At 38.6% G+C, this 23553-nt stretch overlaps 2 protein-coding genes and 1 non-coding gene across 5 annotated transcripts; 2 read left to right on the top strand and 1 right to left on the bottom strand.

Annotated features, from left to right (window-relative positions):
* The first annotated feature begins 1808 nt into the window (after positions 1–1808).
* LOC104592477 (protein TOPLESS-like) lies at positions 1809–12415 on the top strand. Of its 2 annotated transcripts, none has more exons than XM_010251861.3 (26): positions 1809–1959; positions 2122–2286; positions 2402–2581; positions 2735–2848; positions 2940–3098; positions 3215–3392; positions 3479–3602; positions 4102–4214; positions 5064–5232; positions 5337–5446; positions 5548–5617; positions 5765–5838; positions 5970–6065; positions 6142–6237; positions 6352–6479; positions 6614–6848; positions 7067–7231; positions 7307–7405; positions 7611–7757; positions 9941–10048; positions 10131–10310; positions 10405–10533; positions 10753–10848; positions 11098–11286; positions 11484–11650; positions 11757–12415. In XM_010251861.3, the coding sequence occupies exons 2-26, from the start codon at positions 2207–2209 to the stop codon at positions 11935–11937; spliced, it is 3387 nt and encodes a 1128-aa protein (XP_010250163.1). In that variant the 5' UTR covers positions 1809–1959; positions 2122–2206; the 3' UTR covers positions 11938–12415. The 2 variants fall into 2 exon arrangements, with proteins under 2 accessions (XP_010250163.1, XP_010250164.1); XM_010251862.3 differs by having other exon boundaries at positions 1820–1959; positions 2134–2286.
* Positions 12416–13269: 854 nt separating this feature from the next.
* On the top strand, positions 13270–15620 carry CBSX4 (Cystathionine beta-synthase (CBS) family protein). Of its 2 annotated transcripts, XM_088893196.1 has the most exons (4): positions 13270–13770; positions 14221–14572; positions 14700–14932; positions 15024–15162. In XM_088893196.1, exons 1-3 carry the CDS (start codon positions 13331–13333, stop codon positions 14910–14912), a joined length of 1005 nt encoding a protein of 334 aa, XP_088749322.1. In that variant the 5' UTR covers positions 13270–13330; the 3' UTR covers positions 14913–14932; positions 15024–15162. The 2 variants fall into 2 exon arrangements, with proteins under 2 accessions (XP_088749322.1, XP_010250162.1); XM_010251860.3 differs by lacking the exon at positions 14700–14932 and having other exon boundaries at positions 13271–13770; positions 15024–15620.
* Positions 15621–17420: 1800 nt separating this feature from the next.
* On the bottom strand, positions 17421–17493 carry TRNAR-CCG (transfer RNA arginine (anticodon CCG)). Its single transcript has one exon. It is a non-coding gene; the product is annotated as a tRNA-Arg (tRNA).
* Positions 17494–23553: the final 6060 nt, after the last annotated feature.

Here is a 23553-nt window from a genome sequence, read left to right as displayed (position 1 = left end):
CGTTGGCTGTTGCATTCTCCCGATTTCAATCCATTAACTTTGCCACGTCAACTCTCCATGTGGCATGGATGGAACAGCTTGTCTAGGACAACCCCTGCATGACCCGATTTTTTGAAAAATCCTCTGAAACGACGACGTCACGATGATATGAGATGAGATGAAACCGTGAAACCATAGACAGTTAAAGGGGGAAGGATTCAAGGAGGTACATGGTACAGCTTAGCATCCCTCAGTGACAATCCCTCTCCAGTCTCCAGGAAAACGTGGGCCCTCCTAATCTCCAATCTCTAATCTCTATTATTATGGCCATTATGCCTTTTTAATTTGCCACGTGTTTTATGATGGAGACCCATCATTTAATGCCTCCTAAGATGGATGTTTACTGGGCAAATCATAATTACGTGTTCAGAATGTGCAACCGAACGTTGCCTTGACCTTGCCTTGCCTTGCCTTGCCTTGCCTCTACGAAGGTGGGGCCCACCCAGTTATAGTTCCCGGTCCCCCAGCTATTCAACCCATGTGCTATCTGTCCGGGAGCCCATCGGCCCAGTGTGCAAGCTTTGGCCTGGCCCGTACCCAAGACAGTTCAGACTTCAGAGTTCAGACACGGATAGAGAGAGATAGAGAGAGAGAGAGAGTGTAGAGATAGAGAAAAGAGCCAGAGACAGAGAAGCCAAGTCAAAACTCAAAATTAGTTGACAAAAGTTGAAGCGCGTGAGATTACTTTCTCTACTCGCGCGAGTGCGATCGTTACATGATTTCATTCAGCTTTTGGATTTGTCAATTGTCATGGGCACCCGTTGCGTGTGAGAACACCGTGAATGACAAGTCCTAAGAATCTTCTGCACGTTCTATTTCTAGATTACCCAAAACAAAAAGCGCTCTCTCTCTCTCTCTCTCTCTCATGCGCTCGCGCTCGCATAACAAGAGAATGAGTAATGATCCCATGTGATCAATCTCCCCATATTCCGATAAGCCAGGATCGACAAAGAGGTGGGACCCAGTAACCAGTGTCCTGTTGCAGCTCTTCCAATTGAGAAAACCTCCGCGGGCCGGGTCCCACATTAATGGAAGAGTCCCACTCCGGTCTCTAATAAGTTCCTTCCTCGAACTCCAGCAAAGCAGCAACCCGCCCCTACCTTACCTGAGCTGACGTCAGCCCTACCACACTTTTAAGTCACCCACCCTACTTCCCATTTCCCCACCTTTCCCTTTGCTTTCTTTTTTTTATTCTTTTCCTTTTCCTTCCCTCTTCTGTCTCTTTTTCCTAAAATCGATATCGTACTCCCGGCATACCATAATACGTAACTTCGTTACGTAAATCTTTACCAATCGACGCCACCTGCTTCAGGAATTCTGCTCTTTTGGTCGCAGATGTACGTTTGATGGTGCACCTTGGGAGATACTGAATCTTTCCTTGCATTTCTTCTTCTCAGAGATTCATTTCGGAATCCATGAGAGAGTCGTGACTGCATGGGATCGAGTTCATTTGCAGTCGCCTCCCTGGCCGTTGGATGTGATTTCATCATCACCGCCTATTTCTATATCTGGTTTAACGGTTCAGATCGATGAAAACGACTCAATATAGGGGCGATGCACTGAAAATGGTAAATATTCCTCACACACTATTATTTCCTTCCGAAATATCGAAAATCCCGTCTGAGATAACTACTCCGGCATATTAATAACCCTACATAAGTGAGATGGCTTATGATAGGACAATTTACTTATCATAAGAAGTCTGGGTTATCACTTTTTTTTTATGCACAGCCATCTCGCTTTCTATCTTTCCTCCCTCAAATCCGTTTGTATAAGAGAAGAGATAGGGAGAAAAGTCTTGAAGAGAGAGAAAGTGGGAAGAAAAGACTAACAAAACGACCGTTCGTCGTCGTCCTGCTGCTCCTATTCTACAAATCTTCGGCCGATCTGGACCTTCTCTCCCAATAAATTGAAGAGGGGGTATATAATTTGTTGTTGATTTTCTTTTTGTTTAATTTGATTTTATCTTTTGTTTTTTTTCCTCTTCTGGTCTGGTTGTTGCAGAGTTGGTCGGTTGATTGGTTTCTGAGGACTAAGTTTTTCAAACCGGAAACCCTATTTTGATAATTTCGTGCTCTGTAGGGTTTCTTTTAGAAGTTGGTGTTTACTGGAATTGGACCGATCTGCGAGGGTTTCGATCTTTCCGGCGGTGTCGGAGGACGGGAAGATGTCTTCTCTTAGCAGAGAGCTTGTGTTTCTTATACTTCAGTTTCTCGAAGAAGAGAAATTCAAGGAAACTGTCCACAAGTAGGGAGCAGAAATTATTTTCCCTTTTGGCTATTTCTCTGGTTTTGGAAGCTTGAATTTACAATTTTTGGATTGTTTGCTGATGTCTGGTCGGGTTTGTCTCTGTGCTATGAAGATTGGAGCAGGAGTCGGGTTTTTTCTTCAATATGAAGTATTTTGAGGACGCCGTAACTAACGGGGAATGGGACGAGGTCGAGAGGTATCTCTCTGGATTCACCAAGGTAGATGATAATAGATATTCGATGAAGATCTTCTTTGAGATCCGAAAGCAGAAATACCTCGAAGCCCTAGACAAGTAGGTGGTGAATTTGAAGAATTTAATTTTATTTAATTTTCTTATACTAATTCTATACTCATTTGAGTTGGACTGTGTTTCTTTTTCTCCTTTCAAGGATTTGAGGAGGAATTGTGTCCATATTTATGTGTTTTCTTCTGTTCTATTTTGTAGGCATGACCGTCCTAAAGCTGTAGAAATTCTTGTGAAGGACTTGAAAGTGTTCGCTGCTTTTAACGACGAACTATTCAAGGAAATAACGCAGCTTCTGACTTTGGAGAACTTCAGGTATGTTTCTATTTTTTCATTGCTTTTTTAATTTTCTTCTTTTGTTTTGTTTTTTCTATTGTGAGTATCATGCGGGCATTATTACTTGCAGGGAGAACGAGCAGCTATCTAAGTATGGAGATACCAAGTCTGCTAGGGCAATTATGCTTGCGGAGCTCAAAAAGTTGATTGAAGCGAACCCCCTTTTCCGTGATAAGCTTCAGTTTCCTACCCTGAAGAATTCAAGACTAAGGACACTAATCAATCAGAGGTAAATCATGATGGAAATAATAATGCCTTCCTCTTTCTTATGCTTGTTTATTTGACTACTTTCTGGGAACTAAATGGTTTTTTCTTCTGTTCCACTCTTTGTATATTGAATTGCAGTTTAAATTGGCAACACCAGCTTTGTAAGAATCCAAGGCCTAATCCTGATATAAAAACCCTCTTTGTGGACCATACTTGTGGACAACCCAATGGTGCTCGAGCTCCATCCCCTGTCACTAATCCACTTATGGGGGCCATTCCAAAAGCAGGGGGTTTTCCAGCACTGGCTACTCATGGTGTAAGTAAAATTAGAAGAACCACAGCTCTTTTTAGCAGAGGAGTAGGCAGTTAAGTTTTAGAAATTTGACTTGTGGTGTTGTTCAGCCATTTCAGCCTGCACCCGCATCCCTTCAATCATCTCTTGCAGGATGGATGGCTAATCCATCTCCTGTACCTCATCCTGCAGTTTCTGCTGGGCCTATGGGCTTAACTGCTCCTAATAATGCAGGTATTGATGTTTAAGGACTTCTTTCTAAGATGTTGTTTGGATGTATGTTCTATGACATAGAAATGTCCACAAACATTCCGGAAATCCTTGTATCTTAAAAGTCTTAAGATTTTAAAGTTACACGGTTAATAATGAAATTAACTTTTACTTAAATATTATATATTAATTCATTAAACATATAGTTGAAGAAAATTTTGTGCCACAAAATAAACGTAAATTTTTTAATTACATATGAAGAATTGTTGTTTATGTGGGAACAAGTGAATGTTAATGATAGTATGATACATTACAGGTTTTCTGAATGAGATGTTAGCTTGTGTGCTAAGTTGCTAACATAGTTGGTTTTTTCATTCCTCCAATATATATATATATATATATATATATATATATATATATATAAACTATGCATTTTCCTTTTATTCCCTTTATTTTAAATTCTAGCATTTATCTGTTGACTAATGTATTTTATTGCATTTACATTTGTCTCTCATGGCAACAGCCATTTTAAAGCGTCCTCGGACTCCTACTACCAACAACCCAGCCATGGATTACCAAACAGCAGATTCTGAACATGTTTTGAAGAGATCAAGGCCTCTGGGGATGTCAGATGAGGTACAAATACACATATTTGAATTTCTAGAAATTGGGTTGCTTTTGGTGGTTAATTTTCCCCCTTTACCAATGGTTACATAGTTTGCTTGTGAAAAAAGTTCAAAAGTCATAATTGAATGAACTTTTGTGGAAATTATCCAAAAAAAAGGACTTTTGTGGAAGATGATTTACAAAGGATTTAAAAGTCCTTTTAACAATAGGACCAATTATGGTTATTTACAAATATTTCCTGCTTAGGGATGTTTTAGTCCTAGAACGTTTCTTGACCAAGAAATTGCAAACACATAAATGCAGTTAGCTATAGTAATCTTTGCAATGTGCAAGAGTTTGTGCAGCACTTGTAGTTCATTAATTCATTAAAAGACATGATTTGTGGGTTACCAATTATGACTTTGTTATTTATTATTGTCAGGTAATTCCCATTCATTCTTAACGAGTTGCAAATTATGATTATTTCTAAGGACAGTGAAAACTAAAGATTGCAATGATTTAAGTTTCTTTCAAGGCTTAGGAGGTAGAATATATTTTCCTACACCAAATATTATGATCCTTCTAAATAAAAGGTTCCTGCCCAAATAATTGCCACCATATTAAGTAATATTATTAATTTTTCTGTTTTGGTGTCTAGAATTTTAGCTTAACTAATTTATTGAATTAAAAAGAGGAATAAACTAAGACTTAATGATCATTTCTAGTAACTTGTGCATGCTTTCTTTTGCTTTTATTACTAATGAGTTATCAATTCTTGTTATTCTTACTACTACTGTTTCTGTATTTATTACTATTATTGTGACTGTTAATTGGGAGTTGCTAATTCTGTTTTTTTTTTTTTCCTGATTTTCCTTGCAGGTGAATAACCTACCTGTTAATATCATGCCTGTCACATATGCCAGCCAGAGCCATTCCCAGAGCTTGTACTCTTCTGATGACTTGCCCAAGATTGTTGTAATGACTTTGAATCAAGGTTCTGCTGTCAGAAGCTTGGATTTCCATCCAGTGCATCAAACCTTACTTCTTGGTTAGTTAGATATAGTCCATTTGGAACATCTATCTCCTTTGGTTTTTCTTCTAGGAGGATGCATTTTTGGTCTGGCTTTTGATTGATGTGTGGCATTCTATCAGTCGGAACACATGTTGGTGATGTCATGGTGTGGGAGGTTGCTAGCAGGGATAGGCTTGCGCTTAGAAGCTTCAAGGTTTGGGACCCTTCAGCATGTTCAGTGCCTCTGCAGGTATGACTCCCTGTGCCAAATAAAACCTAGTAAACAAGAAAATTGTATTTGACCTCCTTAGAATCTCAATCTTGAGGTTAATCTGTCTGTTATGTGATTAGGCGGCTCTGGTAAAGGAAACACCAATATCTGTCAACCGTGTTACGTGGAGCCCTGATGGAAGCCTTTTTGGTATGTTTTAAAAGAAGATTTTATTTTTAAAATAAATATCTGTCTTCGTCATACACTAGATGCTTGAGAATAGAAAGTTTGAATATTAGATAATTATTTAAGAAATGCTCGTCTGTCCACTTGTTTAATCCTGTGGGTCCACCTCAGGTGTTGCATACTCAAAGCACATTGTTCACGTGTTTTCTTACCATGGAGGTGATGATCTACGGCACCACCTAGAGGTTTGATCAATCAAAATATCATAATTTTTTTCATAACGGTTCTTATTATTTCTGAATAACCTTCCCTAGCTTTTCTTTACTCCGTACCTATTATTTGCTGAATTTGTTTCATATCCTTTCTTCTTATTCAGATAGATGCTCATAATGGTGGTGTTAATGATCTTGCTTTCTCTCACCCAAACAAGCAATTGTGCTTTGTAACTTGTGGAGATGACAAGCTTATAAAGGTTTGGTTTGTTAAACATCTTTTCTGATTGGATTTGAAGCTTGGGGTCTCTATGTTTAACTGTGGGTTGCGTGCAGGTATGGGATGCAGTATCTGGTACCAAGCAGTACACTTTTGAAGGTCATGAAGCACCTGTCTACTCTGTATGCCCACATTATAAGGAAAATATACAGGTAATGCCAACTTCTGATAGTAAATCAACCCTCTTGGTCTACTTGCTTATTTTGTTGATCATTTTATTGATGTCAATCCTTTTCTTCATTTCTTCTCTGTCTCTCTTCTCTCAGTTTATCTTCTCAACGGCATTAGATGGGAAGATCAAAGCATGGTTGTATGATAACTTGGGGTCAAGAGTTGACTATGATGCACCAGGTCATTATTGTACCAGGATGGCATATAGTGCCGATGGGACAAGGTATACATGGTGCTTTGTATTTCCTTCAATTATTCATTGTAATGATTCCATTTCTCATCACAATGATGACAGACTGAGTTCTTAAATTTTATGATGTTTAACTGAAGCATCTGTCTGTATGATACTGCTTTCAGATTGTTTTCATGCGGGACCAGTAAGGATGGGGAATCGTATATTGTGGAATGGAATGAGAGTGAGGGAGCTGTGAAACGAACATATCATGGTTGTGGAAAACGTTCTGTGGGTGTTGTGCAGTTTGATACCACTAAAAATCGATTCCTAGCGGCTGGTGATGAGTCTGTAATAAAATTTTGGGACATGGACAATGTAAACCTCTTGACAACTACTGAAGCAGATGGTGGATTACCGGTAATAGAATATGCTTCATTATGTGGTCTACTTAGTTTGACTTTTGTTTAAGAGCAGATTACCAGTAGTAGAATAGCTTTCATTACTATTTTTTTTTTTTTATAATAATAGCATAGTTATCATTACATTTTTATTATAATGGCATAGATTTCATGTTGTGGTTATTTGAATTTATTTATGTTTTTTTGCTAATCTATTTTGTTTCAAATATTTTCTAGCCATCTCCTTATATCCGGTTCAGCAAGGAAGGTATACTATTGGCTGTTTCAACGAACGACAATGGGGTCAAAATTCTTGCAAATGCAGATGGGCTTCGATTGATACATGCAATAGAAAGTCGTCCATTTGATGCTTCTAGAGTTGCTTCTGGATCTGCTATGAAGGTATACTTATCTTTAGAATCTTTTAACCTGTGCAAGGGCACGTCTGTTAAATGTAGGTGATGATTTGTCATGCAGGGGCCCACACTTAACCCATTTTCTGCTGTAACTGCTACAACTGGAACAAGTATGGGGGTTGCTGATCGAAGTGCTCCAGTAACGGCGATGGTTGGGCTGGTTAGTATTTAAAATCTTTTTCACGGGATGGCCATCTACCTTATAAAGTGCTTATTCATGTATTATTTTGTATTCTTTTGTGGTTGAACCACTCCATTTATTGCTTTATACAGTTCTGGTTTTGCTATTTTTGAGCCGATATGTTAGTTGGGGTATTCCACAGTATTTGTGCATCCACTTGTAACTCATACTGAATTTTTGTCAGAATGGCGAGGGCAGAAGTTTGGCAGATGTGAAGCCAAGGATTGTGGACGAATCAATAGAGAAGTCTAAGATTTGGAAACTGACTGAAATCAGTGAACCATCTCATTGCCGCTCCCTGAGGCTCTCTGATAATTTGTCAGCAGCGAAGGTATGGATACTCTGTTTTACAGGCCCTTAGAAGTTACTGACTAGGGTTTCCAACTTCTCTGGATCTTCACATGCAAGTGTCATGGAGACCAACATTTAAGATTAGCAAGTCTACGTTCCTTGTTGGTTCATTCAAATTTCAGCATGATGCCAATCCACCTTGTTGGTTCCTTGTGTGACCTGTTGCTATATGACTTCTGCAGCATTTTAGTTTAACCTTCATGTCAACTACTTTTTTGATGATCCGTCTACTTGATATTAATCAAAATATCAGCTAATCTCCTTTTATTTTATGTACAAACACATGCTGTGAGTACATATTTGGAGGATTCACTGATTTTTTATTTACATGCATAGTTGTCAGCTTGGAGGTGGATGACATTAGAGCTGTTCTACAACTCACAACCCCCTGATGTCCCCCCGACCTCCTTCCGAACAAACAAACAGATAATAAGAGGAAGAAAACTGCACAGTATAAATTTAGGTTTTTCTGCAACTTTTATGTGGTGAAAATTTGGTAGGTTATTTGATTAGCTTAGGCATCAATGACATGAGGATGCTACACATGGATTTAGATACAAGTGTATCTGAAAGAAGCATGCAATAGCCTGCAGCAGCTAAAATGGTTATATTTGATTCAATCATTGATGAATGCATTCGATGCTTATTCCCTGAAACTATATGCCCTAAAATTGTTTATTGACACCTGAATCCACCAAATCCTTTGCATCTCCCCCTTTGTTTCCTACAAAGCCTTCAGCCTTGGCACAAGGACAGTAATGGTGAGGATGCTGGTACTTTAATTGTGTAGCTATCTTCCTCATTCTTTGTTGAATGTTCCAGCGTCAATTAAATTCATATTTTTTCCTTTTCTTTTTTTCTGGTGTGTTTTTCATTACTTGTACGAGTGTAAGAGCGCGCAATCTAATATGGCAATGCAATCATCAAATTTAATTTGGGATTAGTTTTCTTGAAAAAGAAGAGTAGAATTTGGGAAGGACTGATCTACTACATTAGGCTATAGTGGGAGGGTGCACTACTGTGCTCTGTTAAAGCAACCTAACATGTTGCAGTGACTTAGTAGTACCTTGACTTGCTCTGCCTTCATGGCTCCGACGAACTTCATGCTGGCTTGTTGTGGGTATCAAATTGCTAAATACAATATTTGCTGCATTGTACATGGTGTGCAAACTCACTCAGTAACCCTAAATGATGGCACTACACAAGCTGCTTTACCTCTAAGTGCTTTGGCTTTCCCTCTTTCTAAATCTGGTCTCAAGCTGTTTGATAGTGGGGCATCCAGTAGACCTGCTGATAAAAGCTTTCCATGAGCTGCTTCCTCTTCATTCTTTTTCATTCAAGTCATACATCAAAGTATATCTTTTGGAGGCCAATAAGCTCCTTCTTTGACTTGGGGGGTTTTCCTATGTTCAACTAAAGTGAGTACAGTTCCTTTGTGGAAGTATCTGTATTACCATTTAGCCACGAACCTTATTTGGACATTATATTGGTACCCTATTTAAAAAATTATTGAAATACACATTGATTACTATTTCATTTATTTCACTGGATTCTAATTATATAAGAATTGCTTATTAGCCAAGAATAACCACCATAATGTTTGTTGGCATTTCTCTTAGATGGGATTTAAAGATAGAGTTTGGTTCATTTTGTGCAATTGTGACATATTATATGGTTTTCTGTAAATATGAGATTAGCTAGTGATATTTGGTAAACATTAGGAGCTTTACAAGGACATAGACGTGTGAACTTGATAAATTTTGTTGGACACTAGGCAGTTCCAATCCATTTTGAGGAAAAATTGATGGAGATGATCAACTCCCATTGAGATGCATACAAGTCAAATACTGTGCAACACAAACCACTGACCACTCATTTGGTCCCTGCATCATAGGGCTCTTGATCAATAGCCAAAAATTATTCTTGGATTGTGTTGCTTGAGTGATTTATTTTCTAAGTCTCTTTTTTTTCAATAGATTTGTTTGGCATGCTTTGCCATGTAACTTGAAGATTCAATTACCATTAACATGTCTTGGGAAATTCAGTATTCTTCTATTACTGAGTCAACTATATTGTCTTCCATTGATCTTTCTATAGGTTTTGATTGGCTACATGGTATTTTTATTTTCCTCTTCTGCTCATAAATATTGTCAATTGTTGCAGATTTCCAGATTGATTTATACAAATTCAGGAGTTGCTATACTGGCATTAGCATCAAATGCAGTACACAAGCTTTGGAAATGGCAACGGAATGAGCGAAACATAGGGAAGGTGTGTCTTGGTTATGGGTTCTTATTTTCGATTTATCTTCTCAGGTCCCATGATCTCTAACTAAATTATTTACCAATTGTAGGCAACTGCTACTGTACCACCGCAACTGTGGCAACCTGCAAGTGGAATATTAATGACAAATGAAATAAATGACACGAACCCTGAAGATGCTGTTCCATGCTTTGCACTTTCAAAGAATGATTCTTATGTTATGTCAGCTTCAGGAGGGAAGATTTCTTTATTCAACATGATGACATTCAAGGTAAATAGCATGTCATAGGCATGCACTTTTCTTTGGGTTTCAAGACTAAAACAACCAACAGTGCATACTGATTTACCTTTTTTTTGTGCTTTAGACAATGACAACATTCATGCCCCCACCACCGGCAGCTACATTTCTTGCCTTCCATCCGCAGGACAATAACATCATTGCTATAGGCATGGAAGACTCCTCAATTCAAATTTACAATGTCCGGGTTGATGAGGTTAAGATATTCTTATACTGAATCCTAGATTTTGTTACTTAATCATCACCATCCAAGCCTCATCCCAACTATATGTAGTTGGCTACATGAATTCTGTTTTGCCAGTCTGTTCTATTTAATGCCCATATCCATTATTAAAACTGAGATTCTGTTGACTAGGTTTTGTTAATTAAAGATGTAATAGCAAAACTGAGATTCTGTTGTGTATGTTTTCAACAGGTTAAAAGTAAGCTCAAAGGCCATCAGAAAAGAATAACAGGCCTTGCCTTCTCTAACGTTCTAAATGTGCTTGTATCTTCAGGAGCTGATGCTCAGGTATGCAATATTCACATCCTGCAAGTTCTATATACCTTCCTATCTATGCCATCTGTAATTCTATATAAAGTATGAATGCTCAAAAATATAGCAACACATGGTTTCTTTGGTGGCTGTTTCTTTATTTGGATAAAAAGGATGATAGAATGGGGGAAAATAAGACATGGGTTCAGTAATTTGCTGCCCTTAAAGAAATTGCAAATTCCATTATGGAGTTATCCACTAACACCCCCTCTAATTGTTTTCCAGCTCTGTATTTGGAGTACGGATAAATGGGAGAAGCAGGGTAGTAAATTCTTGCAGATCCCAACAGGGAGAGTGCCAGCTCCTCTTGCAGAGACACGTGTCCAATTTCACCAAGATCAGATTCATTTACTGACTGTCCATGAGACACAAATAGCGATATATGATGTGTCTAAACTAGAGTGCCTTAAGCAGGTAAGGTGAAAGTGCATGCAGTTTTTTAGGGTTTATGTAATTTCTTTTTTGTGATAAATTTTCTCATGATGCTTGGTTGACTTGTGTTCATGCACGGTCTCTATCATTCCTGGTTGCTACATTGCAAGAATTTCTGAGGTTGTGCTTACCATAGGGGGTATTAGTGATCTTACTATTAAAACTTTGTTTTCCATCAGTGGTTTGCCCGAGAACCAAATGGTCAAATCACACATGCTACATATTCCTGCGATAGCCAGTCCATTTACACAAGCTTTGAAGATGGAAGTATAGGTGTTTTCACTTCTACAACACTCAGATTGAGGTGTCGGATTAATCCTACTGCTTATCTGCCTTCTAATCCAAGGTATTTTATCTCTGTCACTGATGAATGGATGATGACTCTATCTACATTGCAAGTTTGCTCCCCCAGTAACTCTCTCTCTATACATGGGATGTTTTACTTGATGCAGCTTGAGGGTGTGCCCACTTGTTATCGCGGCTCATCCGTCTGAACCCAATCAGTTTGCCGTTGGACTGAGCGATGGTGGAGTTCATGTACTTGAACCACTAGAATCGGAAGGAAAATGGGGCGCCGCACCACCTCCAGAGAATGGTTCAGGAATGGCTGGTTCAGATCAACCATCGAGGTGATGGTGAAGGATATCACAGTGACGACGAATTACCGCTTGACGCTTGCATCTCATTTCACTCATCCTTGTGGCTTGGGGGGGGGGCATTTTATCCAAAGGGGTAGCTGCATGACGTACGTAATCTCTCAGCATACAGGATACATGGGAACATTTGAAGGCGACATCTTTGATCTCTGGCTACACTTGGATAGGAATCAGTCCCCTCCCGTGCGTTGTGATCAAGTGAGAGAGAGAGAGAAAAAAAATGATGGATGGTGTAAATGTATGAGAGGCATTTTGTCTTCGATTTATTTTATTTTATTTGTTGTTTTTGGGGAGGGGGTGGGTATTTGTTTGGGTGGGAGGTGAAGTTCAATCAATGCAAAGCAAAAATCAGGGGTTGAAAATTGGAATCATGGGAGTTTTTCTGATGTACTTTATTCTAAAGTGTTATTCTTTCCAGATTCAAGCATACACGCCATTTGGTTAGATTGCTTACTATCCTTTGAACGGTGAAACAGAAAAACATATGGTAACGGCAGATCTGAATGTCAAATGAAATGTGTTAGTGGATGTAGAGAATTAGGGTCGCTTCACTTGGACCACAGTACGTAGATATGAATGTCTCAATGAAATGTGTAGGATTTGGGAAAGCAAAGGAGTCTGATTTCCAACCAAAATGTTGAACGGTTGAACCACAAATTGAAGAACAGAAAAATGCTCCCCACTACGAGGTCCAGACTTCCAAAGGATTTTAGATTTGTGAGTACTGAGTTGAGTAGTGATCATATAGTCATATGGGCTTTTGTTTTTGTCTTTGATTTCTGGGCTTTTGGGACGTGGGAGTAATGCCAAAGAAATCAACTCCAAAATTGCCACGACCCTCGCCTGTCTGGACAAGAAAAGCTGCCAGTGACAACAACTCTCCATCGTCCCACGCTTAACCATCAGAATTATAGTATTATAGTGGGTTCTCGTATATCAACTAGACATACCTTTCTCTTTTACTTATTATGTTTTCCTAAACAGATAGAAGCCCAAATCACAACTGGGCCCCTACAACCGCTTCCCGCACAAATGACAACATAAACAATCCCTTAATCATACTCGGGGTATTGAGTTGAGCTTGTGCCTTGTTTGTTGTTCACTTAAAATTGGGCCCACCCAATCAGACGGCTAGAGTCGACGGTCATGGGACTGTGATGTGTAGCACACCGAATTGTCCCGTCTTTTAAGCTTAATCGTGAGGTGGCAGAACTACGACTCTGCCATGTTGCTTTGCTTCGACACGTACACGCTCCATTACATAACGTCATAACCTCCTCCAAAATTAGTATAAATGTGGGTGGGGGACTCTGTGTCTAAGCTCTCTAAGCCTCTAGACTTATATTTATTAGTGTCAGCCAGCAGCGACAATGCAAGCAGCGATGGAGTTGAAGAACAACACCCAACACCAACAGTCTGTCGAAGGTGGTCATGGTCAATGGTGGTGGAGGGAGAAGAAGGTGAAGGATCTCATGGTCGAGAAAAGGAGGCTCGTCGAGGTCCCCTACACGGCTTCCCTCACCCACACCATGAACGCCTTGATTGCCAACCATGTGGTGGCTGTCCCCGTCGCTGCGCCCCCTGGCCAATGGATCGGCGCCGGTGGCTCCATGATCCTCGAGTCCGACAAGCAAACCGGTGCTCCACGCAAGCACTACATCGGCATGGTCACCGTGTTCGACATCCTGGCCCACATCGCTGAGAACGGTGACGGCGCCGACTTGGATAAGCGCATGTCGGTCCCCGTCTCTTCCATCATCGGCCACTGTATAGAAGGTCTCAGTCTATGGACTCTCAACCCCAACACCAGGCAGGTTCTTTCTTTCTTTATCTCCATTTCCCTCCTTAATCCATACTTTTCATATTCATGTTCATGTATATGTTTCTCATGATCCTTATTGCAACCCAAATACTAGATTCCTCTGATCCTGGGTTATTTTGTTCTTCGAAGAAAGAGTGGTAACACAGAGAACCTGCCTGCATATTTGATTCCTGAAACCAAACACCACTTTCGGATATTAGACATTTTGGGGAAATTTGTAGAAGAGAAAAAAATATCTCACTTCAGGAGTGCTGTTTATTGTTCAACAAAGTTAGTTGTCTAAAATTTCATGACTACTTAGACATCTCTGATCCTCTTTGAAAGTAGAAAACGCATTATTCGTGTACTACCCAACTAATTCCGTGGACACTTATGCCAACCTCCTTCGATGAATGTTGGATCACCCTGTGTTTTATTCTTCTTTTTCCTGAAATGCAGCATTATAGATTGTATGGAAGTGCTGAGCAAAGGTATCCACCGTGCTTTGGTTCCAGTGGAGGGTCATTCGGAGAACATTTCCGGAGCAGAGCTGAAAGAATCAGCATGTAGCTATCGGATGCTCACCCAAATGGATGTCTTGAGTTTTTTGAGGATGCACAGCTCTGAGATGGGAAATATCTTATCACCCAGTGTTGGGGAATTGAAGGTCATTGCTGAAAATGTTTTTGCTGTAACCAACCGGGCAAAAGTCATAGAAGCTATTAAATGCATGAGGACTGCCTCCCTTAGTGCTGTTCCAATTGTTGAAGCATCAGATGCTACTGAAGAAGATCACACCCAGCTTATCGATGTATGTGTTCTCAAGCTGCTTCTTATACTAAGTGATTCTTTTTCTTTCTGGATTAGGCTTGGATTTTATTCATTTAGTCTATTCAATCTGCATTTGAAATGGAAATTCTATATCATATATATTACAGAAACTTTGGTTCTGTCTGTGGAAGTTGGTTAATAGTATGTACCGTTGGAGTAGCTCAATTATACATTTTCTTCTTCAATCTTTCATCGTATTCAAGTTTAATCAAAGTGCCCATGGTGACAACACTGAAGTCATGGGTTCTGTCACAACTGATACACCAAATAAAGGAGAAAAAGAAAGAAACTACCTAGATAACCACATTGATATTGGTTGAACATTGCTTCACTATCCTAGGTGATTTTACAACTCATAGAATTAAGTTCTGCTTCACGTGTTCTACTTCTCCAGCACTGACTTGCCATTTGCCTGTATAACTGTATTGCAGGGAAAAGGTAGGAAACTCATAGGAACGTTCTCTGCAAGCGATCTGAGGGGATGCCCAATTGCTTTACTGCAGTCATGGCTGTCTATTGGTGTTATAGAGTTCATAGAGCATATATCAATAGCCCCCAGTAATCTTGCGGGTGATTTAGGCCATTCAGCAAGAGAACTGGTAACTTGCTACGCCAATTCAAGCCTTTCTGAAGTCATTGACAAGGTTGTTGGTGCACATGTGCACCGAGTGTGGGTTGTAGACCAACAGGGTTTGCTTACAGGAGTTGTATCACTGACAGACATGATTCGAGTGATAAGGGAGTCACTGTTGTCCGAATTTGGAGCGACATGAGTGTCTGTACATGCCGACTGAAGGTGTTTTGGTGTCTTTGGGTGCCTGCTCTGATGTTTCAGACCTCTGCAGTACAGGCTAACATGTTAACATGTACATACCGACTCCTGAGTAGGTTGTGAGTTGTCTGGAATTTCATGTTTCTCAGGCAAGTCTGGAAGCAAGGAATGCAGTGCAGTGAAAATTTTCAGAGTTATAATGGGACGATGTTCAGTTGTAGTGTTTTGAATTTAAAAACAAATTCTTCATCTTCCACCTGCTGCACATTCTGACATGTATGCATTCCAGTTTAAACCTTCAGCTGCTCCAAATAGAAAGTTGGTCTAATTGGCTAGCATAAGCTAGATCCAAATTCTAATTGGACAGTCTTGATTCCCACATGCATGGGATTGGGTCTTGATTTCTTATCTGGGTTCTCATGCATGGGATTCGGGCTTTATTTCTTATCTGGGTTCTCTTGATTTCAACTTCTGGACCACCCTTTGCTTGCCTGTAGTCTCGAGATAAACTACAACTGCAGCAGCAAGAACACAGAAATTAAGAGAACTATGAACACAGAAATAAAAAGAACTATAGAAAGGGAATTTGGACTTTGACATTTTCACGATTATAATCGAAGAATCTGAGGAAAATAAAAGAAAAAAAAGTTGGCTGAGTGATTCCAATCAGGACGAAGACCGGCGAGCAGAGTTGGTGGGTCAGTTGTATTGATTTAATTTATAGGGATTAATGGAATTGTTGATCAATTATAGGAGTATGCGCAATACCAACAAAACACACAATATATTGGAATGGGGTTGATCTACATATATAATTCTACATTTGAGGGAGGAACATAAGAAACATGATAAAAAAATAGCAACTGCATTCAATCAATTTTGATTGAGCCTTAATCAACAGCTCAATCAGATTTAGCACATCAATGTTTGCCTTTTTCCCACCTCTAGAGATTACAGATTCGCGGATCGATACCAACGTATCCAATTATGATTTATAAGATTCGTTAAGTTTCAATTGAGAAAACCATGCCATACCTTATGGCTTATTCAAGGTAAAGGAAGTGGAATTAATGGAGCAAATAGTTTTTATTGCAAATTACAGCATAACGGCAACGATGCAACAGACGCTAATAAATTATGTTGTTCACTTGCAATCATTTGTCTATGTTGAATTTTGGTTGAGAGAGAGAGAGAGAGAGAGAGGATAGGTGTTTGGTTCTTGAAAGAATATTTTTTTTCTTTGTCAATTAAATAAATGATAGATAAAGATTATTGAAATAAGAAGTGGAAAATAAGATTTAAGACGGCCTCCATAGTTCCTACTACCCCTGTACATTTTGAAAATTTGATGTCTGAGCTTTTGGGTTATCCACTGAGAGAGCTCTAGCACTATAATACTAGTGTTTTGATTTGATATAGCTCTTAGAATAGAGTTTCTTGACCCGTTACGACTTAGGAGAGATGTAATGCAGATATCTCTCTTCCACATATCAATTTCTTCTTCCTACTTGTGTCTCAACACAATTTCTTGATAATCTCTGTTCTATACTTCTATTGTGAATGTGGTTAACAAACAAAAAACAGGACAAGAAAGTAGTCGAAATTTTCAATAGCAGAGAGAAAGCAGGTGGCTCCAACAGAGCCATAGATAGTAAAAAAAAAAACACTCACGGCAAACGTGAAGACCAGAGACCACACACAGTCATGGGGATACATTTCTGCTGGGCTACGCTCCATTTGAAACTTGTAGTGGACCATCATTGGTGTCAGCAATCCATGTAACAACAGTGGCCTCTAGGCTGGGGCTATCTAGCGCCTTACTAGCTACCATGAATGAATATACAAACCGGTGAGCGACGAACGGTGGAAATAGAACAGAAAAGCAAAAAAGTTCAGCTTCCATTTTCAATCGAAGGAGTAAAAAAAAATTCTGTGGGATGCGTTTAGGATCTCTCTCTCTCTCGGCTTGGGTCTCATCCTTGCTGCGAAAATGCTGTATTTTTTTATTTTCTCTCGCTGATTTGGCATTGGCGGTGAAAGGGTGACAAACAAAACGCGATCACGGTGGGACTCGAACCCACAATCTCCCGCTCCGGAGGCGAGCGCCTTGTCCATTAGGCCACGCGATCTTGATTGACTTTTTTAACTAAATAATTATTAAGGATCCTTTGAAAAGAAAAAAAATATAAATATCTATAGTGTAAATACATTTATACTACTTTAAAGCACAAATTACCTCAAGTATATTTATGGAATTTCCTAAGGATAAAATTTGGGAGAATGACCAATCAGCCCATATCAAAATTTTATAACCCCATAGTACAAGGGGAATGCATCTTGACCATGAATTGATGCCAAATTCATAGGCAGGATGTGGTTTATAGGGGGGAGAGGGTTAATAGTAGGGTGGGCTGGAATTCAGAATTCTACATCAGATGTACCCGTACTTCTCTGATAAAATTACCCCTCTATATTTAAATTTAAATTTATTAATAAAAAATAAGGAAAAATATGGTAATTGATTCTTGATAGTAATTGAGTTTTTCTCTTTTTCTTTTTTTTGGTAGAAAACAAACAACACAACAACAGAAAGAAAAGAAAAGAACAAAGAACACAGAACACAAAACCACAGAAAACTAAGGAGGATCAGAGGTCCTCTCCGCAAAGTCAAGCATCTGAGCCACATCTTCAACACTAAAAGGCGGGAGCATCCAAGGCGGGGGATGCTTCCAGAACTCCTGAGAACCATTCTTTCCTATGGCAGCCAGCCTATGTGCTGCTCCAATGGAAGCCCTCTTTGCCAAAATTACCTTCAAAGAGAAGTCAAATAAAGCAAATAGGCTGTGAAGGATCGACCAGATAACAAGCTCATAATTAAAAGATCTCCTGGTAACCACAGACACAAGAGTAGAGGAGTCACAGAAAAATATTAATAGAGCTTAGGCCCAAACCATAAAGGAACAAAACACACTCTTGAACTGTTGTGGCCTCTGCATAGAGAGCAGACAACACTTTACAAGGTCCACATTTAGCAAAAAAATAAGTGTTTTTTGTTAACAGAAACACAAAAACCAAAAGCACTACAGCCTGCTCCAAAGCTTCCATCAGTCATAGCAATACACCCCTCACACACCAGCCATCTTTGCAAGAAAGGCTTGTCCACCAACTTTTTATGCAGAGAACAGTCGATTGATTTTGGAGAGGAAGCTCTCTTCACTTCCATCCTCAACCTACGAACAACTCTAAGAGCATTAAAAGGGCTCGGGGATACAGACTCAAAAATGAAGCCATTTCTAGCTTTCCAAATATTCCATAGCACAATAGCAGATAGTTCCAGAGCATCTTTTCCCACACAATATAGCATGATCACACATAAACAGGACATGCATAACAGATTCAGGCTCTTTGCCACAAATTGGACAAAGGTCTTCAGTTCATATCTGCCTCCTCACTAGAACTTGTTTTACTGCTATACTATTATGGCAACATTCCATAAGAAGTGTTTTATCTTCTAGGGGATTTTAAGGGCCCATATTTTCTTCCATGGCTTGTTTCTAGAGGGGCTTTGGGTTAATCTTTGAGAAGATGGTTGTTCCTTGTTGGCTAAACACTGATAAATTGATTTTATTGAGAACTTACCTTTTGGATCTGGCTTCCACATTAAAATATCCTTCCCTCCCCTTCTAGGTCTTTCAAATTTTCTTATCATTCCAATGGTATAAGGGTCAAACAAATCATTTAATTTTCTATAATCCCAGTCCGAGATTTATGAATTTAGCAAGTCAGCTACTTTAAACTTCTCACTATCTTTGGGTTGAGGACCCATTGGTTTGTAATGAGGAAGCTCATTTATCCATGCGTCCTCCCACAGTGACAGATCCTCTCCAGTGGCCACACTCCAGGAAACCCTTTCCCTTAGCACTTCTCTCCCTACCAATAAGCTTCTAAATCCCCAAGAGCAGAATTTGGGAGCTTTAAAGCTCCAAAAATTATTGTCCCCTAAGTATCTTCCCATTATAAGTTTGCACCATAGACTATCCTTATTAGTACACACCCTCCAGGCAAGCTTAGACAGATGAGCTAAGTTAAAAAGATGAGGGTCTTTGAAACCCAGCCCTCTTGAGAATTTGCTTTTACAGATATTGCTCCAGCTCACCCAGTTGACCTTTTTTTGCATGCTACTCTCCCCCCACAAGAATTGTCTTTGAATTCTCCTAATTTTTTCACAAATTCCTATAGGAATGAGGAAGGCTGATATTGTATAAGCTGGGACTGCCATTAGCACTGCTTTAATCAGCACTTCCTTACCTGTAGGAGAAAGAAAATTTGGCCTTCCAACTCTTTGATTTGGTCTCCAATCTTTCACAATTATAATTAAAGCACCGTTTTTTTGACTTTTAGGTAAACCTAGGTAGTTTGAAGGAGAAACAACCTTTTTAACCCCCATCACCCTGAATATCATTTTTTGGAATCTATGATGCATTTTGGGACTAAAAAAATTTCAGATTTAGAGAGATTCACCTGTTGTCCTGAAGCTTGGCCATATTGGTGGAGGATTTCCAGGATCAGACCTCCTTACTCAATGTTTGCTTCTGTGAAAACATAGGAATCATCTGCAAAGAATGGATGTGTGATGGCAGGACAATTTCTGTTAATTTTAACTTCTGAAAGTCTACGAAGAGAATGAGCATTATGAATAGCCAAAGATAACACTTCAGAGACTAAGAGGAATAAATACGGGGATAGAGGATCTCCTTGCCTAAGACCCCTGGCTGGATAGAAAGTCTGACTCAAGTTGCCATTAATAATCAGCTGGTAGGAGACTTAAGAGACACACTACACAACCCACCCAATAAAGATTTGACCAAATCCCATCCTTTGCATCACTGTCTTCGGAAAAGGCCATTCTACCTTATCATAAGCCTTATTCGTATCCAACTTTAGAACCATGAAGTTCTTCTTTTTTTGGTAATTTTCATAAAGTGGATGAGTTCATGGGAGATTAGCACATTATCCAGAATGGATCTACCCGGGACAAAAGCATTTTGATTTTGGCTTATAATATTTGGTAGAAATGGCTTAAGTCTGTTTATATTATCTTAGCTATTGTTTTATACAGTGTGTTGCAAAGACTTATGGATTAACACAATGATCGTTTCTGGAGACCTACACTTAGGGATTAACACAATGGTCGTTTTATTTATCTCTTTGTGAAGTTCTCCTTTCTGAAAGAAATCTTTGACTACTTTTGTAAAGGTGGGTCCTACCTCCTTCCAGAACTATTGATAAAAAGAGTTTGGAAAATCATCCGGCCCAAGAGCTTTGTGAGGGTTCATTTGGATCAAATCCTCCACTATTTCCTCCTCTTCTATCTCTCTTTGCATCCATTGGTTGTCTTCATCACTTACTAGGTTTGGTATTAACATTAAGAAGTTGCTCCTCTGCATTTGGGTTGACAGATTCGAAAATCTTCACAAAATTCCCCACTAGATGATCTCTAATTTGGTCCTAGCCTGATATATCCAATTATTCCCTTCATCCTTCAAAGCCGCTATCCTATTTCTAGCTCTTCTCCTTAAAGTTGAATGGTGGAAAAATTTTGTATTCTTATCTCCAAGGTTTAGCCAATTCTGCCTAGATTTTTGAGCCCAAAACATTTCTTCTCTTTTCAATTCCTCATCCAAATCCTTCTCAAGCTGACCGACTCTTGACGAAGTATAGGAACTGCTTGGGGCATTTTGCTCCTTTTTTAACTCGACTTGAATGGACTTAATTCTTTTCTACACTTTCCCAAATACTGCCCTGTTCCACTTCCTTAGGTTAGTTCTTAATTTGTTGTTTTTTTCCACTACTTCCTTTTGGCCACTACTATTGCTGATCTAGGACCAAACCTTTGTTACTAATCTTGGGCAGTCCTCTTGGATCGCCCAAATATTTTCAAATCCGAAAGGTTTGTTCCTTCTACACTAAACTGGGTTAGTGTCTAGCATAATTGGTATATGATCTTACCCCCCCAGTTGGTAAGTGTTGGAGCCTAGCCTCCTGAGACAAATCCAACCACTCACCATTTACCATAGCTAGATCAATCCTCTCTCTCACATTTTCTGACCCCTCTCTTCTGTTATTCCAAGTGAATCTTGGACCATGGCTTTGGATGATTTTGCAGCCTAAAGTTCTCAGCAGCTCCCTATTCCTTCTCAAATGACTTTCTGATATTTTATTTCTCCCTTCCTTATCTTCTTTATTGAAGACCAAATTCATGTCTCCTACGTTGACCCAAGGACCATCACACAATTGAGCCAGTCTTTCCCATAGGTTCCTAACGTTATCTTTTTTTTTGCTTATTTGGTTCCCCATAGACAAAAGATATTCTCCACCTTCCCTCGGCTTCATCTTCCACATCTGCTGTAATTATTCTTGCACATGCCTGCTTGATTTGTAATTTAACCTCATTTTCCCATAGGATTATCATTCCCCCTGCTAGACCCTCTGCATCCACCCCCAGCACTCCCAATCATTAAACCCTGGCAGTTTTTTCCTACATTGAGCTACTAAGCATTTTGTTTCCATTAAGAAGATTATATTTGGCTTAGTTTTCATGCAGGCTCTCTTGAGACTCCGAACTGTCAAGGGAGAGCCTAACCCCTGGCAGTTCCAACTCAAAATTAACATGACTACTTTGGGGGCTAATTCTAGGCAGCCTCCCTCACCTTTTTCAATTGATAGACTCAATACCCTTTACACATTTCTGAAACTTCCACCCTTTTCTCCCTATGCTTTTCTAGTTCTTTCAACAGTAGACCCCAAGGAAACCCACTCGGCCTTAGGCTATTATAAAAAAGACCCATTTTAAATAGTATTCCTCCATTATTGAAACTCAACCCTTTTTATTTTATTTTTAATTTTTTTTTCCTTTTGAAGGATCGCCAATTTCTGCATGCTAAAATTTTTCCAAACGACAATAAAGTTCCTCCTTGTTTTTCCAAAGCCCTCCCAGCTTTTTTTGAAAACAAAATTGGATTTTCAGTTCTAACTTTTTTACTATTAAAATAAAAGGATTTTTTGTTATAGACTGTTGCCTCTTGCTCTGCCGGGTTGCCTCCCCCAATACCTCCTTCTCCATTTATTAAATTAAATAAATTATTATCTATAAAATTGTATTTATTTAATTTACTAAATTATTTATTTATTTAAAAATAATCACTATTTACGCTCATTTCACTATATGAAATAAAACAATGTAAATCATTTATTTCTTCTCTCTTACTTTATTCTTTTCGTCTCAATTCTCTCTCTCTCTCTCTCTCCCCCTCAAATCCAATATTTAGGATTGTTAGTGGGTCAAGTCTGGTTTGGGATAGCCTATACCAGTCTTGTTCCAATAAACTTTTATTTATTCATTTTATTAAATTAAATAAATTGTTTTTCTATAAAAAATTATTTACTTAATTTATTTAGAAATAATTTGCTAATAAATTGTTATTACTAGCTAAACCAGAGCCCAACATTTAGAGCTATCAATAGGTTAAGTTTGGTTTAGGATAGCTTGTATCAATCTTGTCACAATAATAAATAAACTTCATTTATTTATTTATTTTGTTAAATTAAATAATTTATTTATTTAACAAAATAATTTATTTTGTTAAGTTTGGTTTAGGATAGCTTGTATCAATATTTATTATTTTTTTAAAATAAATAAATAATTTATTTATTTATTTTGTACCTGTCCTATCACAATAAAGTTTTATTTATTCATTCATTTATTTATTAAATCAAATGAATTGTTATCTATTTGTTTTACTAAATTACTTTCTCTTTCTCCTTGAGCCCAATATTTAGGACTATGAACAAGTTGACAAATTATTATTTTGTCAATACCCTTTGTGATATTTTAGATTTTGGTAAAATTTTTTATTATTGTTATTGTTATTGATTTTTATTTTTATACATATTGTCAACTTTTGATCTAAATGGTTGTAAGAAAAGAAATAACATTTTGCTAATTTCCCAGAGAAAGAGGGTGACAATGGGTAATCGTCGCTATAATATTGCTAATTCCCCATATAAACAACATTTTTATTTTGTTTGTGTAATCGTTACTATATTGCTTCTAAGTATGAAACCTTTTTTTTTGTGTCATTTCCACCACTATCTAAACTTTTTCATTAAAAAACTAAGCCTCAACCTCC

The sequence above is a fragment of the Nelumbo nucifera genome, chromosome 8 (assembly GCF_055504915.1).
Source record: "Nelumbo nucifera cultivar China Antique chromosome 8, China Antique-T2T, whole genome shotgun sequence".
NCBI classification, from domain to species: domain Eukaryota; kingdom Viridiplantae; phylum Streptophyta; class Magnoliopsida; order Proteales; family Nelumbonaceae; genus Nelumbo; species Nelumbo nucifera.
This window is presented reverse-complemented; position numbering and strand designations above follow the sequence as displayed.